This window comes from Scylla paramamosain, chromosome 21, assembly GCF_035594125.1.
Source record: "Scylla paramamosain isolate STU-SP2022 chromosome 21, ASM3559412v1, whole genome shotgun sequence".
NCBI classification, from domain to species: domain Eukaryota; kingdom Metazoa; phylum Arthropoda; class Malacostraca; order Decapoda; family Portunidae; genus Scylla; species Scylla paramamosain.
In genome coordinates, this window is record NC_087171.1 from 17,985,151 (window position 1) to 18,008,740 (window position 23,590).

Here is a 23,590-nt window from a genome sequence, read left to right on the forward strand (position 1 = left end):
TCACTAGAACCGTAAAACACTCTCAAAACTCATGTCATTTCAACTAGAGCCTTTTATATGTAGTGTAGGTACGGCATTTTATATATGCACAGTAATATTTACCGCCCGTGATCCCTCTGTCCGCCAGGCGTGGAGCGTCGCGTGCGGGTGGAAATGACTCTGCCCCGCGACGAGGCGGAGGACCTGATGACCGTGAAAGTGTGTGAAAGAGACATTTATGAGCTGCATAATGCTTGGGAAACTTTCGACGTGACCTTCGCTGTGAGGCACTGGCTGGCGCACCCTTCCTGTCCCCAGCTCCTGCAGGTAACCACGGGCACCCCCACTTCCTATTGACTGCCTACATACTCCACACGCTTTCCAAGAGAAAGTAAATTTGTGATATATAATTGTCACTTGCGTACATAATTCAAAGTTTCAAGTTGAAATACAAAGACCACAAGAAATAATATTGTCTTATTACTACAAAAATTTAATTTCACGAATGTGCATTTCAACTATCATCATTAGCCATTACAAACCTCCTTGGGTCATCGCCATGAAACACTGTATACACTGCCTCTGATCCTTGCCAAATTCTGATCACTGTAAACTTTCCCAGCCTCACCTTTGCACCTCTTGCCCAGTATATTAATGGTCAGCGAGCTGAGAAGTGGCATTTTTTCAAACAAACATAAACCTGTTTCCCGTTACCCTCCACAGATCTATATTGAATCAGTGTTCTCAACTGTTGGAAGCGGCGGTGAAATGGACGTGGCCACCATGCCCCTGACAGACAGCGAGCCGCTCCTCCTCCTCTATTCCTCCGTCAGGCACCGCAGACAGTCGCGCCATGAACTCAGCGTCATGATTTCACATGAAAATGACATTCAAGAGAAAATTCGGGTAAGCACCACGTGACTTAAATGTGGTGATGAAAGCAGGAAAACCAGACTGAGAATACACAAAATAACAGACAAAATTTATTAAAAATTTTGTTTCTTGTCCTCTATTGAATTACAGAGCAAGAGAAAGAAGCGGTCATTAGAAAAGTTGCAGAAGATTCGAGTGCGAAGAAACGCAGCAGAGATTCAAGAGGAGGAGAGTAACATGATCTGGGAGGGGGAGCTGCTAGTACCAGGCTTGCCCCAGCATGCCCAGAACTCACTGGGAGGTAAGGTCAGTGTGGCCTCTCTATTGTCTCATATCTGGCCGGAACACAGTTTTCTGATATTTCTCCTCAGTCTCCTGATTTTTCTTCCTTCTGTCTTCCCAACACTTATTATCCTGGCCTTGCAGATCGAGGAAAGGGACGCCGTGGGCGCAGAAGAAGAGCTAAAAACGGGTGTAAGACAAAGCCACTGCGGGTAGACTTCAAAGACATTGGGTGGGATGACTGGATCATTGCACCAGTCTCCTATGAGGTAAACATTCATGGCCATGACTTGCATTGTGCCAAGAAACTGTGCTTTCGGAAAACACTACAGCCTGTCTCTTTTTCTACTTGTACTTGTCACCTACTTTATGGCTATATTACCAATAAGATGTTCATTATTCTGGGTTCTCAAAATTTTGTAATGTCGCTAGTATGATGATATCAAGCAAAAAAAAGTGGAAGACATGGCAATAAACTCTTCTCTTTTCTCAGGCGAATCAGTGCACCGGCAAGTGTTTCTACCCGCTAGCGTCTCACCTGAGCCCAACCAAGCATGCTGTGGTGCAGACGCTGATGAACTCAGTGCATCCGGAACGCAGCCCCCGCGCCTGCTGTGTCCCCACCAGGCTGGGCCCCATCCCCCTCCTCTACTTTGAGAACAATCAAACTCCCACCTACAAATCCGAGTATGATGATATGGTGGTGCTGGAGTGTGGATGCAGATAGTGGAGCGAGCCCAGCATATCCCAGATAGGTAGCTGGGAAAGCCGAGTGAAAAAATATACTCAAAAACTTTCCTCAAGACATTTTGTAATGTCATTTGAAAGTGTACAGTATTTAATCATACTCAAGACTTGTCACATAGTAAATAAATGAAAAGCAAACATTATGCTTCATTATTTATGTAAATACTCGAGAAATATGATGAAGTGGTCAGATCATAAAGAAAATAAATATTAAGTGCATTTTCGTAACAAAATTATTTGGTACTTAAATGTGGCCTGAAACAAACCTTTGTCATGAAGCTCCTATCATCACGAATGCTAAGTTGACTACAACCAAGAAAAAGTTGACTACAACCAAGGAAAAGCTGACTGCAACCAAGAAGTTTAATATGTGTAATGTTGTATATGTATCCACTTTGCTGACAGCACACGATTGCAGAAATCACTAAAGATCAATTATTGAGTTATGGCACAGCAACAATTAGTTCATGGCATCAACCAGGGTTATGAGAGAGAGAGAGAGAGAGAGAGAGAGCCTGTTTCTCCCACCGAGAAACTGCCTTGAATAAGGACTGAACTCACAACCCTTGGGTCATGAGCCAAGCACCATGCCACAGAGCCACTTGGCCCAAGATAAATTGTAATGTAATTTGTAATGAGTGATACACTGCTAAACTAACTGTACAGTAACTTAAGCATAAAGCAATGTACAAATATATGTAACACATGGTGGAGGTGATGGTATGGGGATACCATGAAGAGGTGGAGCAGGATGGACTGTGGGGTCAGTGATGATGGTGTGAAGGTGTTGGAAGGGTGTGTTGCTGGTGGCAGTAATGAAGAATGGAATGCAGTGGTGATGCAATATGGTAAATGGCAGAGGTGACATGTGCTGTGTGGCACCAGTAGAGTTATGATGTGTGCAGTGTTACAGAAAACAGTACCATAGAAATGGAACATGCAGTGCATGTCAAATAAATTATATATGTAAGTGATGGGAAAATGTGACAGATGAAAGGAATAGATTAAGAAAATCAACATATCTATATATAGCACTACTTACACCTGAGGTGACGCACTCATGGCCAATAGCCGAGTAACATGACACACTCACTTCCTTGTGTTAATCATTATCCCTCAATATTAAGTTTGATCTGGTGAAAATCTATCATTTGTTAGGTTTTGCAAAGTGATTGTCAAGAGATCAGAGGACCCACAATACTGGGGGATAACGCAAAACATATGAGTTAAAGTGATTGAGACGTGTTAAGTGACTTCTGACCATGACTGTCCATCAAGGAAGATATGCTTGAATAACCAAGGAACGTATTACTATGCTCGTGGCACGGATATTGATTTTGTGGTTAGTGTTGCTATTTTCATTCTGAGTTTGATCAAATATTTGGACTTGAACACAGTACTATAATTGAGTCATTTTAATTTTTTCAGGTGTATAATACCTATTCCTGTCCATCTGAATAAACTGCAGTGGTCATAGATAATTTTCCAAAATATCATCACAGTTATGTTACTTAACTAATACCAGGGAACAAATGTATTGATTTTTCTTAAACCTTTATGAGATTGCTAATATGCAGGTCCATCACCAGCCCTGTTTAGTCATAAGAAAGCAGGCCTTCCTATGTGAACTAATAAAATCAGTGTGCGTGGCTGTCTAATACTGCAGTGTTTATTTTCTTTAAGTGGTTGTCAGTATAACTTGCAAGATACAGCTTCTGGCATCATTCTGAGTCAAATCTATGTCCATCAGTTATCATTGTTAGTATCACATACTGTTTATCAATGAAAATTTTATAATCATTGTTGATATACAATACAGTATTAGTGTTCGTGTTTCCCCACATACCAACCATCAGCTGTACCACTTGTGGCTTTAGTGGGTAATGTACATAATATGTGAGCTGCTAAAATATTAAAGATCTTCTTGTAACTGGGTGGATTTTACTGGCTCTCCCAACTTCTTTCTTGTATGTGTGTGTGTTTAGGTAGATCTGGCATCTGTCCCTAGGAACATCTCCAGATAGCCACAGATATGCTTCCATTCATAATTCTTATTTCCTAACCTCCTTGCTCTACTCCTCTTGCACCCACCTAATCTACCATACTCATATACATATTTTTCATGATCACACATTCTACCATTCTTTATAAAGTGATCAAAGCACTTTAGCGTGTTGCCTTTCACCCTTCACTCACTACATATTTAACTCCTTCACTTTATATAACATACCAAATTTATAAATATCTCTCATTACTATTTACCATATATTCCTCACATTCTGACAACAAATGTGTTTCACTCTATTATGCCACCTTACTGCTCCTTCTTGTTGATTTCTTCAATCCTCCATTTTGGAGTCATGTATAGAATCATTTGGGCTTAAATATCAACTTATATATCAAGCTGCTGTTCCTCTAAAGCTCTGGTAGTCCATTTAAAAAAACACACACACACACAATCATTCTCCAAGACTATATAAAAATCCACCTTAGCCTCAGAATTTCAAAAATATTTCATCATACTCTCCTACTCTAAAAGCAAATTTTGATGTATGCTAAATCTTCCTACTTGTTTCAATTCCATTGTTACATACAAAACACAACATTGCATAACTCATGAAACTTGTACTACTCCATTCTACTTTCTCAAGAATACACGACAATTATGACAAACCTGACAACACTGGTTTTACACAAGAGATGATTAAGTCAGTCCTACAGATGACTGACAATGACTATGAAGGTTCAAGAGAAGTACTGATTATATATTAGTTTTTACTCCTAAGCAGCATACAAAATTTCACTTGATTGAAACATTGCCAATTTTTCTTTCTTTCCTGCAAGCATTAATACAATCTTATTATGATGGTGTGACAAAACAAAGTAATGCAAGATGACTTTCAATATAAGGCCTATTAATAATACACACTATATGGAATGAGTCATTTACATAGGACATTCATATGGTTCTAGGGCAGTATTTCTGTAGATACCACAATGTACTACATGTCCCAAATTATCCTGCTAAACAAATAAACTAAAAAATAACTGGGTGTGACCTCACATTCCAAGTTGATTCTTACTGCAATGCAATGTGCACCACATTAGTATTTGCATCTTAAATTTTTATTTTGTTTGAGTGCATTGTATGAAAAATTCATCTGAGACATATCCTTCTTTCTGTACTTCATAATTATGTATCATATTTCTTTGGTGCTGAAAATGTAGTTTCCACATGAAAATAAAAAAGAAACTCGAATGTGGCAGTACTGTACTACTAGAAAGTTAACAGCACAAGAAAATTTTAAACAATCAACATTTTGGGACATACAGTACTTAAGTTTGCACATAAGATTTATCCTGAACTGTAATACACTTAACACATTATATATCAGAATTAAGTGCTTAAGTTGATAGTTATGTTACCCACAAAAATACAGCTATACATGTCAATGTGATGCTGAAATGTTCTCTGGCCCTGTGCTGCAGTGGCTCATCTTTATTTTCCATGTGACATATAAGTGAAACTCCTAATATTTAAAAGCTTTGCAGTATAGATTAAGCAGACAAAAGGCACTGTAGATACAGGGCCAAAAAACATGATGTTTCTTCAATATCACCCCAATATAAAGAAATTAATAGGAAGGGGACAAATGAAGATAGGCATTGATACTGTAAAAATCACGCAAAATTCATGCTGATGGAATTCCTCGCCTATCTGAAAAGGCAGCCAATTCCACATAACGAAACCTTCCCTAAAAGAAGACTAGAACAAACATAAGAAAATAATTTGTTGTGGCCCAAAACAAAGAAAAAAAAAATCACTTGTTTTCATTTTCGAAAAGGCTTTTGTCTCTGGTCAACATCAATAGATGCATTGCATTCCATGAAGCTACCAAAGTCTGCCTTTATTTCTATCAATTGGACTTAGCCTAGAGCAGGTGACAGCCTTTGGACAGTATTTATCAAGGACTACAAGTCACCAACAGCTCTTGCTGGCAGAGGATGCCAATCCCATGGATTTTATGGCTCATGCCAAGTTGGTTCAGTGTTACAGTAGCTATGCACTCCTTCGTCAATAATATACTCCTCATCCTGAGAAATCATATTTTTATACAAAGAAAATTATGTAAAGGCAAGCACTAGTTCCCCATAGCATACGTACGTGTCCATTCCCGTGCAATACGAATAGCTTCAGACTCATTAACCTGCAAGAGAAAGTGTATGATAAAATCAAAGCAATTCCAACTATTATAAGCATGACAATTCTTTCTTTGATATAGGGAAAACACACCTACAAAGAACAGCCATTAGGACAAGAATGTCACTTGACATGTAAATAATTAATTCACATAAACCTGCATAATTCAAATCCTTACAAAACTTCAGTAATATATTGTCAACAGCAAACCATAAAGTAATAGTTATATCATGAAGCTAAATCAAGTTGGTTAGTGTAACTAGTGTAACATTTCATTGCATGAACCATTCAACAAGATAGACTTGGTTTGGTCCATATCTTTTGGGGAAACTGATGTGGTTAGTGTAGCATCAGGTTGTCTCTCCAAAAAAGTGGAATAGACATGACAAGGCACACAACTTTCACACTCCACTCATTCATACCACTCTTTTAGCCCCTTGGCTCCCAACAGAGAGGAGAAAGTACTCTTGTGCCTCACTTTATCAGCCACAGCTTAAGACAGTTTGGTCTGGAACAAGGCTCCTTCATAGCAAGTATCCTCCCCAACTAAACTTGATTGCCCCACACCTGCATGAGACTATGTATGGGTGGCATCTCCCTCAGAGGCCACAGGGCAGTGACACTCCTCAAGCACTCACAACTGCTCTCTGTTTGCTTCTGTCACACACAATCATTGTGTGTCAGCCATCTTTCTTTTATGGCCTCCTTCATATTATCTATCCATCCTCTGCATGACCTACGCACCTCTCATCTTACCATTTTCATCAGCATATCATTCTCCATTCCATCAGTATGTCCAAACCATCACAGCACAAATTGCTCCACATATGCTGCCATGTTTCTCCAGCCTTACATTCATCCTTGGTGCAACTCATTACCTTACTCTTTCCTGAAAGAACCTTCGGCTTCCTTCTCCCCATCTCCTTCCCCATCTCATCCTGCCTAACCAATATCTTACCATCCTCTGCTTTCACCTCTTCCTCACTGCCAGATGGTTCTTTTCTAATTCTCTTCACCTCTTTCCAGATAAATAATTTAATGCTAAATTGCATGAAATTGTAACATGTAAATATATAACAAGCATGAGAGAGAGAGAGAGAGAGAGAGAGAGAGAGAGAGAGAGAGAGAGAGAGAGAGAGAGAGAGAGAGAGAGAGAGAGAGAGAGAGAGAGAGAGAGAGAGAGAGAGAGAGAGAGAGAGAGAGAGAGAGAGAGAGAGAGAGAGAGAGAGAGAGAGAGAGCCACTTTAATTTACCTTCCACAGTTCAGCAACATCATTAGCTAGGGGATCATCTGGGTTGGGTGCAGAAAGAAGTGCTTGAATAGACAGTAATACTGTACGAATCTGCAGTGCTGGACTCCATTTATCTAGTGGATGGAGAGAGAGAGAGAGAGAGAGGGAGGGATAAGAGTAAGATGAGTATAATGCTTTTATGTGTAAAACCTTCAGAAAAGAATAATGGAAACTTACATCAAATTATGACATTTGTATATCAAACTCCTTAAGCATGAAAAAATAAATAAAAAATAAATAAATAAATAAAATAATGATACATATTTTCAATCCTTTCATTCATAAAAATGATCATACTGTTATCTCTTTTTAAGCTACAATTTTCAATCTAAGAAACATGAAAACATCAAAATAGAGTGACCTCTAATAATCAATGCACAAAACTGTAGTATCAACTTGGATTACAGTTCAATTTGTCATCAAAATTCAACAGAATTTCAGGGTACTGCCTTCCAGGTATTACATTACATATTCAAGAGGAAAGATAAAAATTTTTTGAAGTTTACAAATATATTCATGAATAAAGCATGAAAGTAACTGACAAATTAACCACTGGCATAAATAGCCTTATAAGCTCACATAATAAATGTAACCTTGATAATGAGAATTCAATCTCTCGCAGCTTCCTCTAAAATAATTAGTAAATAGTAAAAACAGTTTACACAGGTTTCACGTTACAACACTGTACTGCTGACAACAGAGGACTATATAAATAAAGATAACTGTGAGGTTTAAAATGCAATCGCATGGTCAAACATTAAGAAGAATTCTGCCACATAAAACCCTCTCCCTCAACCTTATGGGAAGAGTGTGCAGCCTTCATGGGACTACAGACAAAATATACTAGGGATGATAAGGAAGCTCTCTGGAACATTTTGAAAATCCATCATTAGGTAGGGACAGTTATATAAAATAAGATATTATAAAAGGAGGCAAACAGCCCAGTGCTCAATCCACAACCTGAAGAGTCTGGGTTTGAGTGCTACCAAGGTGAAGATAACTTGGGATTGTCTCCTTTTACACTGCATCCTCTGTTCTATTACATGAGAAAAGTTTGACTTAATATGAAAATATAAAAGTAATGAAAACAACTATTATCAACTTACCTTTAAGAATATCAAGGCAAATTCTTCCTAATTTATCTATGTTGGGATGATAAATTTTTGTCATAAATCTGAAACAAATAGATATTTTATTAACAAATTTATTACAATTCAATATATTCATTGCCACTTGCATAAAAATTATTGTTTACTTCATATACGAATAAAGTAGGTATTTTCACAATATTGATTAATCTACTTTTGCATATATACCTCGCTCTGTTCATCATTCAGGGTATTGCAAAGACTGCTTATGTCTGGTTTCTTGAAGAAGGTCGAACACAAATTCACACTCACAATAACTGTATAAAGTAGCAAAGGATTTCTAGCCAATTTCTTCTTCCAATCTCACTTTTGGGATTAGTCCCTAAACTTGCACTCTGGTGATGGTCACGGCACAGATTGCAAATGACTCCTCTAGTGGTTATATTCCCACTCTCTGAACACCTTCTTTGCTTTCAGGCTCTACCTTCTTTCCTCAACATTTTCTAGGACTTAATGGTATACCTCGACGCTATTCTGATTACCCTCTCTACCCTCTCTTTTCTTTCCATCACCTATGCTTCCTGTCTCTTAGCACAAATAGTTCACATTCACATCTCAGAACAAACATGCACTACACACAGGAGTACGTACAACATTTCATGAGTGAGTGGGAATGATGTAGAAAGCAACAATGTCCTAACAGCAAAACAGGTTATGCTTAAAATCACAAGAACAGAAAAAATGCTTTAATGGAAAAGTGTCTCACTGCTTTGAATGAGGACAAGAGTTTGACTTACCTGACTTTAGGGGCACTCATTGGATACTCTTCTGGCAGAAATAATTCTAATTTAAATACGCCGCCTTCAAATGGTGATCCTTCTGGACCTGAAAACAGATGATGGCTCATTTACAATATGGAAATACCTAATTTACAATAACACTCCTTTACTGTTAGGAAATTCAGTAAACAATACATCTCACTACTCACCTGCAACAACTACGTGAAAATATCGAGCATTTGTCTCATCTGGTACTGCTGAGATGCCTGGCACTGGTTCTGCCATCAACCGCTGGGTTTCCTGAAGGCAAAACACCATTTAGGAATTCAACTAATGTGAACTACATTTAGATTTTCTGTTTTTGTTCTTAGCCTGGTACTGTCTATTGGAAGAACAGAGGAATGAAAGTAGGTTCTGAGCTCAACTGGTGATCAAGAGCTACCACTGTTGCTACATTCTCTCTCTCTCTCTCTCTCTCTCTCTCTCTCTCTCTCTCTCTCTCTCTCTCTCTCTCTCTCTACAGGTTCTCAATTTACCTGGTAACCTGAAAAGTACAAGCTATTGCTGTTGCTAGCCTCCTCTCTTTGTTGACTTGTATGGAGAACAACTGCTAAGCCATATAAATGCATACACCATTGTAGAGATAATAATCTGTCCCTGGAAACCCTATCTATCCTAGTATAGTAACATTGGAAATGTTTTTTTTTTTTCAGATCTCTTCTCAACAATGGATCTGAACTGTTCAGTCTGATCAGTGGTCTGGGTCAGGTTCAGGGAACAGGATGTGTCTGTTATAATGCAAATGTGAATGTACATATGTATGGAAATTCTGTTTCATCTATTCTTCCTATGAAAGGTCATCCTGAAAAGTATATAGATACACATCTTTAATCCTAACACCACAACATTCTCCCCTCAGCACTGATGGTATTAATTTTACATAAATATTTACAATATTACATTTCAACAAAAGTGGCTTATTTTTTAGATTCCAACTGATGCCCTTAAAAGCATTTTCTTGTGATTTCACACTTAATCCATTAGTCTATCTGTTAATGATAACAATTGTAAGACTCAAAGCTTGGCCAAGAAATTAAGATTCAGGTGCTAAAAATGGGCTGGTGTTTTATCAAGATGCAGTCACCAATAACCTGACTCCTGCAGTTTGTCCCATTCTTTGCACATGAAATAACACCTAATTCCTCACTTTTGTAAGGCTCCTGGAGAACTCCTCAGTCACCATTCCTAGAGAATATCCCTTTAAACATTGTCATGTAGTTAGCCAAGAATAGTGTCAGCTCCTCTTTTCATCACACTTAATAGTTTAAGAAATACTTTCTAGGGGATATGGCCAATGAGATGAGCTGAAATGTTATCCCCACCACTATCCTTGAAATGTTTCATTCAGTGCATGCTGTCAAGTACCTTCACACACTTTAACCATATTAGCAATTTATCTTATTCCCATATATACTTAGCAAGGAGTAATTATCAATTATCTGAGCTCTTTGGCCACTTGAAAGTAACTTATTACTTGTCATATCAACACACACAAGGTTATAGAGCATTAAAATCCATGTAAATCCCATAAAATTGAACAAGTAATTATGTAAACAGTGCACCACCATTCCCAATGGAAATGACCAAAGTGTTCTGTGACTGACAACCTCAGACAGGAAGAGATATCACATGCTCCCAGAAACAGTACCTACTCTCTTATCCAAAACTGTTTGGGCCATGATATGGGAGTCACATTTAATATTAACATTCAAGTAGTCACCAACACCTCAATTAGTCGACTGTATGTATTTGTAGTGATCCAGTGATGTTGAGTTTAACACACATCCCAAGTTTAAATTTAATGCCATGTGGAGAAAAAAGTTGTGGCTTCTGTTTGATCACCAGCAAAAAGAAAAATCTAACAAGTCACATTCATGATCACCTAGAGTCCACCGCATCGTTAGGCCAACAAGATCACCGAGGTCTAAGAGGATTTTAGTTGGCATTAACTGTCTTATCACTGCTCAATGAAGCTTGGTAATAGTGAGCACAGAGTTTTGGCTGTCTCCTGTCATGTGCAATCTCTACTTCCCAAAAAAAGTTAGGGATATTCTTAAATAAAATCTAAAGAAGCAAATGAATATCTAACTAGAACTGGGAGATTGTAAAACCAATGTCATCTGTACATGTATTAACACGTCCATCAAAAACAGCCAAGTGTCAATCTTACAGCCATATCATGTACAAGCATTACCCAATTTGGAATTTCACCTAAAGACCTCCTTTTGATTTGCTGTCCCTGATCAGCGGTCAGTCTTAAAACAGCCACTTAATTCAAATTACTGACTGATGATTCTCAATTATTTCAGTAGCAGGGTAGGTGAGCAAGATCATCTCCAGTTTTCATAAGCACTGCTAGCATGCTCTGAAACTTGGTTGCAGGGATGTGGTAGTGTGTGGCTGACACTCCAGAAGCTGATTATTAATTTCCCAACCCAGTTCAACATACACAATAGTCTAAATCTAAATCAATCTAATAATGTATTACTACAATGTTATTTAACAGAGTGAAGATTTAGTTGACAGACACAAAAGTTAAGGTTTCACAGTATTTATTTATTATTTTTTTTAACCAATGTTCAATTATTTTTTTGGATATTCCTACCACCTGAAAAGACAAGTCTAAATGTCAAATTCAGCTCTCTTATCTGGCCTGCCTATTGTTTTGCTATAAACACAGTGAAAAAGACCCAGCATCTCTTGATGACTTGCTATTATGTGTGTTTGAAAATATTGGCATCCCTTTGTCTCTCATTCCTACTCTTTTGTGTCAAAACTTATATATGCTGAGCAATGAACAATCTAAAACAGCAATTTTTGTCCTGCAAAACATTACAGACTGTAGTAGTAGTAAGTAGGCATATCTAAACTCCACTTTGCTGAGGCACCTGTGATGACTCACCAGACATGAGTGTTCTGTCATTGGTTTGGTCACTGGCCACTCCTCTTTCATGCACACACAATTCTTTACATTGATTTCTCACCATTCAAAACAATAGATAATAACAATAAATTACAAGCAAAATTAAAAACAAAGGGGCACAACTAATCTTGTAATTTGTCAAGTGCTAGAATATTCCTATAAACTTGAACCAATGTACTTGAAAGATGGACAGCAGCCAAGCAAATGATCCCCAATTTAAATACATTTTGCCGCAGAATGATCCCGAATCCTCACAGGCCTGACACAGTGATGCAGCTTGCAGACAGGAAGTGGGAGGTGGGGGGGTGATCAGCCCTACCCTGATAAACTGAGCAAAACAAAACTGTGCAAATAGTTATTCAGATTGCTCCAGAATGCATCCACTTTGTCCCCACTTACCAATCTAGCAGCTTCTTCAATATTATACCTCCTCCGGCCTTATAGGAGGGGTAAAAATAACGATAATTACCGAGAAGATATGGCCTAACCTAACCAAACCCTACCATATCCTGATAACACTTCAAGTAACTCAACTAGGTGCCCCTAAACTAGAGAGCCCATATCTGCCTCGCAATGACATAAATAACACTTCCTGGAGCCTCCAAAACTGTTACACCCCCGGCAATCAGATATTTTGTCACATCCCTTCGCGTGGCCTCGACCAGTCAAGCCTATCAAGCTGTACACTCCAGTAACCAATAACTGAGCCTCCCTGGCCACTTCTCCTTCAATACACACAACGTTACCCACTCATATGTACCTTGATTATCCTCCGCGGCAACCCTGCAGCCATTTTAGTGATATATTCCCCGCACACACCGCGGCGCCAAGACCACAGGTTCAGGTGTGTTCCAGTAATGTCTGGCTCTCGCCCTCCTCCGGGATTTTCCACTTACACTTATTGCAACCTATAAGGTTAGAATTATACTGCTACATGTAAAATTTCTAGGCTTAAAATTTTTTTCTTTAAATGCCAATCGCGTACTTATTGTTTTTAAGAGATTTTGATGTTTGCATTACTGTTCTTCTTACCCAGAAGAAATTGCGGGAGATTTAAAATTTAAACACTTCAAGGAATGTTTCTGTGAATCTTATTTTGTTTTCATTCAGGCATTGTTGAATGTATCCTAAGTAATAATTGTTTCATAGGTACCTCAGATGCTTAGAAGCATTCGCTAAACGATTTTGTTTCGTCTGATGATTGAATTCCAGTCCCGTATAAAAGTGACAAAAGTCCCCATGCATCTTCGCTCGCATGTCGGATATGATTTTTTTTTTTTTTTTACCATGAATGGAAAACTGTTTTCAATCCAATAAGATAGATATAAATATACGATGAAATACATACATACATACATACATACATATATATATATATATATATATATATATATATATATATATATATATATATATATATATATATATATATATATATATATATATATATATATATATATATATATATATATATATATATATATATATATATATATATATATATATATATATAAGCGGATTAGAATGAAGCCGTCTTTGTTATAAATACGTGGCTATCTCAGATAGCCTATCTCCAGGTGCGTACTCACTAGCTATTTGGTCCACTATTATGTAAATTTTTGTACATACCCTAACACAAAAGCAGGCCTATTGTGCAAAAAAAAAAAAAAAAAAAAAAAAGTTTTCATTACAAGTGTTATTTCATAACAGCAATAAATCAATCAACGACGAGAAGCTAAATCTACCTCAGAGATCGAACTAGAAATTCTGATCCACTCTCCTACAAACGATAAAGATTTTGTGTGGTAATTTCATCTGCTGGGCAAGAAAGTTTGCCTAGCTTCAGCTTTTATATTTAAGTAATTCATGCCAGAACTAAAACTAGGGATATGGTATTTGAAAACTTATGTATAAAACATTGAGTTAGTAAAGTAAACCATCCGAGCATTGTCTTAAATCACTTGAATGAAAATATGTTTGTCACTGATTTCAAAATTTCATATAAGGGATGTTTCTCTGTAATCTAAAACTTGAGAACTTTGTAAATGTAAAAGTGCGGGATGGCGTGAATAGCTCTGAATGCACAAAGTTATTCAACAAAAGGAGCCTTAAGAAGTAATTTGAGATGAAACATTGAAAGATGTGGAAAAAAATGCTACGTTATAGTAAGGCTGGAATAAATGAAGGCTCCAATATTGTCGCAAAAGCCAGTTCATCTATGGAATATGAAAAAAAAAGTCAACTAACAAATACATCAATAAATAAACAAACAATCTAATGAATAAATAACATATGGAAGATGCATATGAAAACTGACAGATGCAGCATATTCGTGCACCAACATTTGCAATGAAAAAGATTAACAAATTCAGACAAGAACTGCATTGGGATGCGATAAAGTGGAATGCCGAAAGTGACCGAGAAGAGAACATGTTTTTATTGACTTTAACCATATGCTTGCTACCCTGTACGAATGTAACGTACTGTACAACGGGATCCCTGTGACTGCATGGCGATCCTCTTCCAAGGATGTGATTGCCAGAAACTATAAATGGTGTGAGTCTTATAGTAGTGTGCCAAATGTGTGACGTGGGGAGAGGATAAAACAGTACAGCATTATAATAATGTTAAAATGTGAGAAGTATGACAGAATCAGAACAGAAAAAATGTAAGTAATTCTATCTTCACTGAGGAGTAATGAGAATGAGATTGCGATGAAATCAGGGAGGGAATGGATGTGAGGTCGTGTTCGGAGACAATTAGGGAACGTGCTGTATCATCCTTGTAAGCAAATGAGATGATTGTGACAGTGAAGTACACTGAGAGAATGTGTCAGCATGGCGGCTGTGTAGAACGTATATGTTGAGAAAGGTATAGAAGTGTTACAGAACCATTTACGAGAGTCATGAAAGGGAGAAATACAATTATAGATGTAAAGAGAGGTTTAAGGACCTAAATTTTCCTACCAGCACTGACAAATGGATCAGAGTCCTGGAGGTACAATAGAACGCAACAATTAAGAATGCGTGGAAGAGAATTATCTGAAAGGGGCGTGTGAAATGACACGGTGTTTATGAGAAATGTGGAATATTCAAGTGGTATAAATTGTAGTGGTGGAATGAATGAAAAGGAACCTACCTATATAACAGCCCCATAGTGAAAGGAGGAAAAATGGACGAAAAATAAAGTATGTGAGCCAAAGTGGAGGTGCTGATAGGAGAGAAAGGCCGCTTGGTCAATGAATTAATCACTCTCTCTCTTATCAACCAAAATTTATGTATTGCTCTTTTCGTTTCTTCAGCAAACTTCCTCACTATTTTCCAGTAATGTCTTCTCTGTGTGGCTGTTGCATTTTTAAAATGTTCTTATCTTTTTCTTTCATCCTTATGGACATTATGGGCACCATAACAAAAAGTGTTTCAGACATTCGTATTGCGACCCATACATATAACTTTTTTTTTTTTTGCGTCATTAGAAAATATACTTGTCATTTAACCTTACGTGCAGTTCACATAAGCAATATTCCCCCTTGTTCAGGCATCTTGTGTCCCCGTGTTCCCGGAAATTGGTTTTACTACTTTGTAGTGCACACCCAGTTTTAACGAGTGATGTTTCCTCTTGCTCCTGGCAACTTGGGCTTCCGCAACACAGTGAAAGCATCTTTTCGGCAACAGGTTCCGTGTTCCCGTGCTACCACTAGGATAGTGATCTTCCTTCGTGTTCTATGGAATCCTTTGAGCCTTCTCAAGCTAAATTATGTCAAGAAATAGTGTTTGGCGAGATATCGAGATGTAAGCCATGTTATATGCATTTTTGCTTGGGAAAGCGGAGATCCACAGAAGCCTTTGGGAGGCATGCAGGAAGCAAAGTTCAGACAAGCAGTTTGCATGAAAATACCAGATAGCAAGTGATATAACATTGTAGCGATGAGAGAGGGTGAAGACAGTCAGTTAGAGAAGAGTTGATAAGACAAAATGCTTTTGATTTCACCGTGTTTAGTAGAGCGGTATGTGTGGAACCACCCCGTACATGTGAAACGTACTCCATTCATGGACGAATAAGGAACCTGAACAGAGTTAGCAGCTGGGAGGATGAGAAAAACTGGCGGAGACAACTCAGAACACCTAAATTCATAGAAGCTGTTTTAGCTAGAGATGAGAAGTGAAGTTTTCAGTTTAGATTATTAGAAAAGGATAGATAGAGGATGTTCAGTATAGAAGATAAGGACAGTTTAGTGTCACTGAAGGAGAGGGGATAGTTACCTGGAAGGTTATGTCGAGTTAATAAGTGGAGGGATAGAGTTTTTGAAGCACTGAACAACACTAAGTTTGCTCTGCTCCAACCAGAAACTTTAGAGAGATCATAAGTCAGGTGTTCTATGGCTTTCCAGCGTGAACTGTCTCATGTGTCTCATGAAGGATTGGACGTCTAAGAAAAGATACGGAATTATTAAAGTTGAATACTGTTATCTACACACCATTAATTCCTATGAACAAAATAATATCTGGCATAACCAGTGTCTCTTTTAGGTATGGAACATATCTCTATTATCAGATTAATACTTTCAGATTGAAAATAAATGAATAAATAAATAAATAAATAAATAAAATAAGCCAGACCCGGAAAAAATACAGAAATTTTTGCAAACGAAAATTTCCTTCAAAACTGCTGAATTTTAAACAATGAAAACCACAATGTATGGATGTGAATGCAAGGAATTAAAGCAAAATGTGCTAGATATATATGTGTGTGACATGGAAAAGTATCAAATGGTGTAGCATGTGATGCTGGAGTATGTGAAATATGCCAGAGACAGGGATGATGCAAGTCTTACTAAGGAAACTGACCCATATCAGAGTGGAGGAAACAATAAGGGAATGGATGGCGTTGCTGCTGGGATTATAGAGAGACAAATGAATAAACAATTGAGTTAGTGAGCAGTTCCTGGAGAAAATGTGGCGTACTAGATGTAAGAAATAATGGTGTGATAGATGCTGCTTTGCTTTCTGTTTTGCCATTTTCCTTTTTCCTACAGGAGTTGTCGCTAAAAGATTGGCTAAGGAATAATCCCGAGTCACCTGTACATTAAGACCAAGATCAAACTCCATGAGATAAGATCAAGATCGAGCATGTGGAGCGCAAACTCGCCACGCCACGCTGCCGGAGAACACGAGATCTGTGACGGTGGGAAAGTTCAGTGATCAAAATAGCCACATTCCTGCTTATTTGAAGTTCATTTGGTACTCTTCTGCCTTCTTGAAGATCCCTGAACAATGGTAGGTATAAGGTAAGGCAGCCAAAAGACCAGTGGAACGTAAATATTGAATAGTGTGGTTGGCTGCCCCGTGGCATCAGTGATTGGGTAGGGATGGTTGTGAGGGAGATTTTCTTTTCTTATATTACCATTTTTAACATTATATGATTATATCAGTGTACAAGTTTTATAAGATGAGGCTCTATAGGCAACATTCAGTCTGTTCAGTAGAGGGTGGTTATGTACTGGGGTGGGGCAGGATCAGGTGTGCGTAGTGGTATTTGCCATTGCTTTGTGTATATGTTATTAATAGTGATAAGTATTCCCAAGGCTTGTAGCATGCATTATTTCAGACAATGTTGGCAAGTAGGCTACTTGAGTGCAGTGGTGCAACTTTGCCCCAGTGACGACACTATGGTTTGCAGTTAACCTTATTGTAACATTTATTTTTCTCTACTATCTGATTTGCACGTGTTCGTTTTAAAGTATTTCCAGAGTACATTTAATTTAAATTAGTTAATGTTAAAATTCTTACCCTAATGTCCTGGCAAGAGAGAGAGAAGTTCCGGCTGCTACCATTCATGCTGTCCTGGCCTTCCTGTTAAAATTCTCACCCTAATGCCCTGGCAAGAGAGAGAAAGAAAGAAGTTCCACCTGCTACCATTCATGCTGTGCTGGCCTGCCTGTTAAAATTCTGACCCTAATGTCCTGCTAAGAGAGAGAGAAAAAAGTTCCAGATGCTACCATTCATGCTGCCCTGGCCTGCCTGTTAAAATTCTCTCCCTAATGTCCTGGCAAGAGAGAGAAAGAAGTTCCATCTGCTGCCATTTATGCTGTGCTAGCCTGCCTGTTGGCTTCTCCGTGCTAGGAGGCCGTAAATGGGCAAATGAAACACTTACGACCTCCTAGCACGTTTTGGCTGAAGGCTCATATAACTGCTGCTACAATTACTACGAATTGCACATAACTTACCTCATGGTAGTCACATAAAATATACCTTTAATTAGTTATTCACTAATCTATTGTTGCTGCTGCTTCCTGTTCAAGTTGTTCTTTTAAGTGACATTTCTTTAGTTGCATTTTATTAATAGTTTCTTTATGGTGAGACGTGGGTCTAGGGCAGAGTGAGTTAGTACTTTGAAGAGTTATAGGTAATGCCCAAGTGATATAGTTTCTAGATGTTATAGTGGTGATGGGTGCTGACGTGCCTGTAGTGAAACAAACTAGTTCATAATATGGTACAAAGCTTTCCCCTTTGTGTAAATGAGACTGTTGGAAAGACCTTAAAGGGTATGACAATAAGATTTATGGAATAATACCTGCATGGTAAGAATTTTAGAATTATGTGTTTGGAGGAGTGAGGCATGGAAGTCTTCCATGGCAAGATAACAGTAAATTTTAATTAAGCTGCATCACACTAATTTCAAGATTAAACTATTTTTCCGATACATTTTGAGGTTTCTTATTACTTAGATAAGTGTAGATTTTCTTTTTTGCACAGATGATACAATATGCAGTAGAAGGCTTAGTGATAGAAAGGGAAGTGCATGGTAACCACCTGAAAAGACAGTTAAAAATTCTAAAGAATGTATCAGAAGAAAATTAAGCAAGGAGGCAGATAGTATATAGATCTTATTTATCTTAATTTTTTTCTTTGACTTTACTTTATTTCTAGGGTGAAGGTGAAGTGAATCCCAAGGCATTCCCTCTGGCAGATGCAACCTTGACCCAAAAGCTTCTCAACCTGGTGCAGCAGGCATCAAACTACCAACAGATTAAGAAAGGTGCAAATGAAGCCACTAAGGTGAGGTTGTGATCTACTTCCATGCTTGTTGAACCATTCATAGTATGTGATATGAGTAATCTTGGAAGTTTGTGAATACATGCATTTGGGAACAACCCTCTAACCTCATGGCTAAAAATGGCATCATCAGTAGAGTAGCCTGAGCTTGCAGCCAGTGCACCACATATTTTTTTTTGAGGCTGTCTTACTTTCTGGTTTTGTATTATAATCCATGGATCAAGTGTTATCTCTGGAAAGAAAATGCTGTTCTACTATCCATACTGGAAAAATAATAACAAGACATTTTGAAGGTTTAAAGTAAAAAATTTGATACATTAATATTTTTCCCCTCAGGAAGATGAAAATAACATTTGTGATAAAAAAAATGTGAAGCAGTTTTCTCAGAGCCCCAATTTCTGCTCAGCAGAATGCTGGTCACTACCAACAAATGTTTGGCCATCTTATGACCAGTGAAGCCATTCACTAATTTGTGTAATTCCCTGTAGCAGTTACCAAAAGCCAAAAAGCTGAAATTATTTCAGATTATTTGTAAGTGTATTCCAAGCTTTTGGTGAAACTTGATAGGGAAGTGCTATCTGTCATCACAAGCCTATAACCATCCATACCTGCCCCCTAGCAGTGATCATCTCACCTCTTGGCTACATAATTTATTTAAGGCTTATTAGTTTCATTTACCATCATTAATTGTCATAGTAAAGTGATAGAAAAAGATCAGAAACCTCAGATGTACAGAATACACACTTCTTCCACAGGCTCTGAACAGGGGCATGGCAGAGATGATCATCATGGCAGCAGACACTGAACCCCTGGAGATCTTGCTTCATCTGCCACTACTGTGTGAGGACAAGAATGTGCCATACGTGTTTGTCCGTTCCCGCACAGCACTTGGACGTGCATGTGGAGTGTCACGTGCTGTAATGGCCTGTGCAATCCTGAGCAATGAAGGATCTCAGCTTAAGCCCCAAATCACTCTTATGCACCAGGAAATTGAAAAGTTGTTGGTTTAAGAATGTATGTAGTGTGCATGTGTGTGTGTGTCTTCATTTATTCATTCATTCACGTGTTCATTTGTGTGTATGTTGTGTGTGTGTGTGTGTGTGTGTGTATTCAGTGTGAAAAAATTGTAGACCTGTATTTTGTGCATTCCACTCTTATTGAATGCAAATTTTTCACATGAAAATAAAGTGTGCAAGTCAGGTTTTTTTCTCTCATTACCTTTAAATGACACACACAGAGAGAGAGAGAGAGAGAAACTTGTTCAATCTCTGTAAAAAGTTTGTTAGTTTCTTTAATTCTAAATCTTAATTGATTAGAGTGGCAGTCCACTTATGTATAGATCACTACACCATTTCCTCCCCTTATTAACATAACATGCAGAAGAATTTAGGACTACTGGTGTCATAGGTTCTGAAATGTCATTCCTTTGGTGGAAAAGATCAATACTATGAGACTAATCACTTGATTCTTCTTTGTGTGATTTTCAAGAAAATTTACCTCTACTGTAGGTTACCTGTCTATCTGAGGTTTATATTATTAATTACAATCTATCTATATACAGTTGATAATGGCATAGGATATTGAAAAGAAAATATATCTCAAGATTATCTATCCATGTTAAAGATGTATTATTGATGATGGTTATACAGAAAATTGATAAGTATTACATTGTAATTTTGTAGTTGAAAATGTAACTTACCCCGAAATAAGAATGCTATGTACATCATTTTTGTTGCGTGTTTTATAATCAACGAGTTGTTATGGCCGTGATATGTGATCGTGGTATGGTACAGAAGTGGGGATATGTGCGAATGGAGCTTCATCAATTTTGATTTTCTTTACATTATTATTGTTTATTATATATATATATATATATATATATATATATATATATATATATATATATATATATATATATATATATATATATATATATTATATATATATATATTATCCCAGGAGGAGGCAGTAGACACCTGCCGAAACGATAATTACTCCCAGTGAGGTCTAAAGCACTGTTCAGGGGTTGCTGTGAACTTATCATTAAACCCAGCTGTGACCTCACTGAACGTTTCCCTTTGTGTCTCACAACACAAGGGGGTAGTCACAGCCTGCCCTCTAAAGACAACTCTCTTCCTCTACACAAAACTACAAGCACCTAATAACACACACACACCCTTCACTCAAAAATTTTAAAATCATCATGGCGACTCCTACACCAGCCTCGGAGTCCCCATCTGGGGAGGCGACCATAAATGTCCCCAGGTCGGACTGCCTTTTTGTCGACGACCCTAAGTGTCTTGACACCCCCCTCAACTTTTCTTCATTAACTTCTGCAACATTCGCGGTCTAATATCTAATTTTCAATCTGTAGAACACCACCTCTCCTCTTCTAAACCTCATCTTCTTTTCCTCACTGAAACTCAGGTGTCTGAGGCAACTGACAGTAGCCCCTTTTCTGTTCCCTCCTACTTTCTCTAATCCTCATTTTCGATCCAAAGCTGGATGCTGCGTTTATGTGCGCAATGATTTAACCTGCTCTCGTGCCCACGCTCTTGAATCTTCCGAGTTTTCCACCATCTGGCTACGACTACAGTGTCACTCTCATACTAAATTTATCTGTGCTGTATACCTCTCACCTAACTCCTCTGATAATAAGAAATTCTTTGACTACTTAACTTCCAAAGTGGAGCACATTCTGACCCTCTTCCCTTTTGCAGAGATCTCCATTCTTGGAGACTTCAGTGTTCACCACCAGCTTTGGCTTTCCTCTTCACTTTCTTCTTCACTGACCATCCTGGTGAACTAGCCTACAACTTTGCTATCCTTCATGACCTAGAGCAATTGGTGCAACACCCTACTCGTATTCCTGACCGTCTTGGAAATTCGCCTAACATTCTTGACCTTTTCCTGACCTCTAATCCTGCTTATGCTGTCACCCTTCTTCTCCGTTGGGCTCCTCCGATCACAATCTCATATCTATATCTTGTCCTATCGCTACAATCCCTCCTCAGAATTCCCCTAAGCGAAGGTGCCTCTGGCGTTTTGCCTCTGCTAGTTGGGGGGACCTGAGGAGGTATTTTGCTGATTTTCCTTGGAATGACTACTGCTTCCGTGTCAGAGACCCGTCTTTGTGTGCTGAGCGCATAACAGAGGTGATAGTGTCTGGCATGGAAGCGTACATTCCTCACTATTTTTCTCGTCCTAAACCTTCTAAACCTTGGTTTAACACAGCTTGTTCTCGTGCTATACATGATAGAGAGGTGGCCCACAAAAGGTACTTAAGCCTTTCATCACCAGAATCTCATGCACTTTATATTTCTGCCTGGAACCATGCCAAGTCTGTTCGCCAACTAGCCAAAAACTCCTTCATTAACAGAAAATGTCAAAACCTTTCAAAATCTAACTCCCCTCGTGATTTCTGGCATCTAGCCAAAAATATCTCCAATAACTTTGCTTCTTCTTTCCCTCTTCTATTTCAACCAGATGGCACCACTGGTATCACATCTATTTCTAAAGCTGAACTCTTCGCTCAAACCTTTGCTGAAAACTCTACCTTGAACGATTCTGGGCTTGTTCCTCCCTCTCCTCCACCCTCTGACTACTTCATGCCACGTATTAAAATTTTTCGCAATGATGTTTTCCATGCCCTCGCTGGCCTAAACCCTCGAAAGGCTTATGGACCTGATGGGGTCCCTCCTATTGTTCTCCGAAACTGTGCCTCCGTGCTTGCACCTTGCCTAGTCAAACTCTTTCAGCTCTGTCTGTCAACATCTACCTTTCCTTCTTGCTAGAAGTTTGCCTACATTCAACCTGTTCCTAAAAAGGGTGACCGTTCTAATCCCTCAAACTACCGTCCTATTGCTTTAATTTCCTCCCTATCTAAAGTTTTTGAATCTATCCTCAACAGGAAGATTCTTAAACATCTATCACTTCACAACCTTCTACCTGATCGCCAGTATGGGTTCGGTCAAGGCCGCTCTACTGGTGATCTGGCTTTGCTTACTGAGTCTTGGTCATCCTCTTTTAGAGATTTTGGTGAAACTTTTGCTGTTGATTTGGACATATCAAAGGCTTTTGATAGAGTCTGGCACAAAGCTTTGATTTCCAAACTATCCTCCTACGGTTTCTACCCTTCTCTGTAACTTCATCTCAAGTTTCCTTTCTGACCGTTCTATTACTGCTGTGGTAGACGGTCACTGTTCTTCTCTTAAATCTATTAACAGTGGTGTTCCTCAGGGTTCTGTTCTGTCACCCACTCTCTTCTTATTATTCATTAATGATCTTCTAAACCAAACTTCTTGCCCTATC

At 38.3% G+C, this 23,590-nt stretch overlaps 3 protein-coding genes across 4 annotated transcripts in view; 2 read left to right on the top strand and 1 right to left on the bottom strand.

The window, feature by feature from the left end:
* The window catches only part of LOC135111147 (bone morphogenetic protein 10-like), a 54,375-nt gene extending 50,564 nt beyond the window's left edge, over nt 1-3,811 (top strand). Inside the window, exons 3-7 of one of the 2 annotated variants that reach the window (XR_010273573.1) lie at nt 128-306; nt 703-885; nt 1,003-1,158; nt 1,279-1,403; nt 1,628-3,811. Coding sequence is in view for 1 of the 2 variants with exons in the window: in XM_064024153.1 (XP_063880223.1) it covers nt 128-306; nt 703-885; nt 1,003-1,153; nt 1,279-1,403; nt 1,628-1,861 (872 nt within the window). In the remaining variant the exon portion in view is untranslated. The remainder of the gene's footprint in view (nt 1-127; nt 307-702; nt 886-1,002; nt 1,159-1,278; nt 1,404-1,627) is intronic. The other variant, XM_064024153.1, reaches the window with a different exon arrangement.
* An 831-nt stretch (nt 3,812-4,642) lies between these two features.
* LOC135111148 (ubiquitin-conjugating enzyme E2 N) lies at nt 4,643-13,141 on the bottom strand. The gene is made up of 6 exons (XM_064024154.1): nt 12,985-13,141; nt 9,451-9,541; nt 9,260-9,347; nt 8,481-8,548; nt 7,336-7,448; nt 4,643-6,089 (listed from the first exon to the last, which is right to left on the bottom strand). Exons 1-6 carry the CDS (start codon nt 13,015-13,017, stop codon nt 6,024-6,026), a joined length of 459 nt encoding a protein of 152 aa, XP_063880224.1. The 5' UTR covers nt 13,018-13,141; the 3' UTR covers nt 4,643-6,023.
* Nucleotides 13,142-17,342: 4,201 nt separating this feature from the next.
* On the top strand, nt 17,343-20,479 carry LOC135111149 (NHP2-like protein 1). The gene is made up of 3 exons (XM_064024156.1): nt 17,343-17,500; nt 19,154-19,282; nt 20,035-20,479. The coding sequence occupies exons 1-3, from the start codon at nt 17,498-17,500 to the stop codon at nt 20,287-20,289; spliced, it is 387 nt and encodes a 128-aa protein (XP_063880226.1). The 5' UTR covers nt 17,343-17,497; the 3' UTR covers nt 20,290-20,479.
* The last annotated feature ends 3,111 nt before the right edge of the window (nt 20,480-23,590 follow it).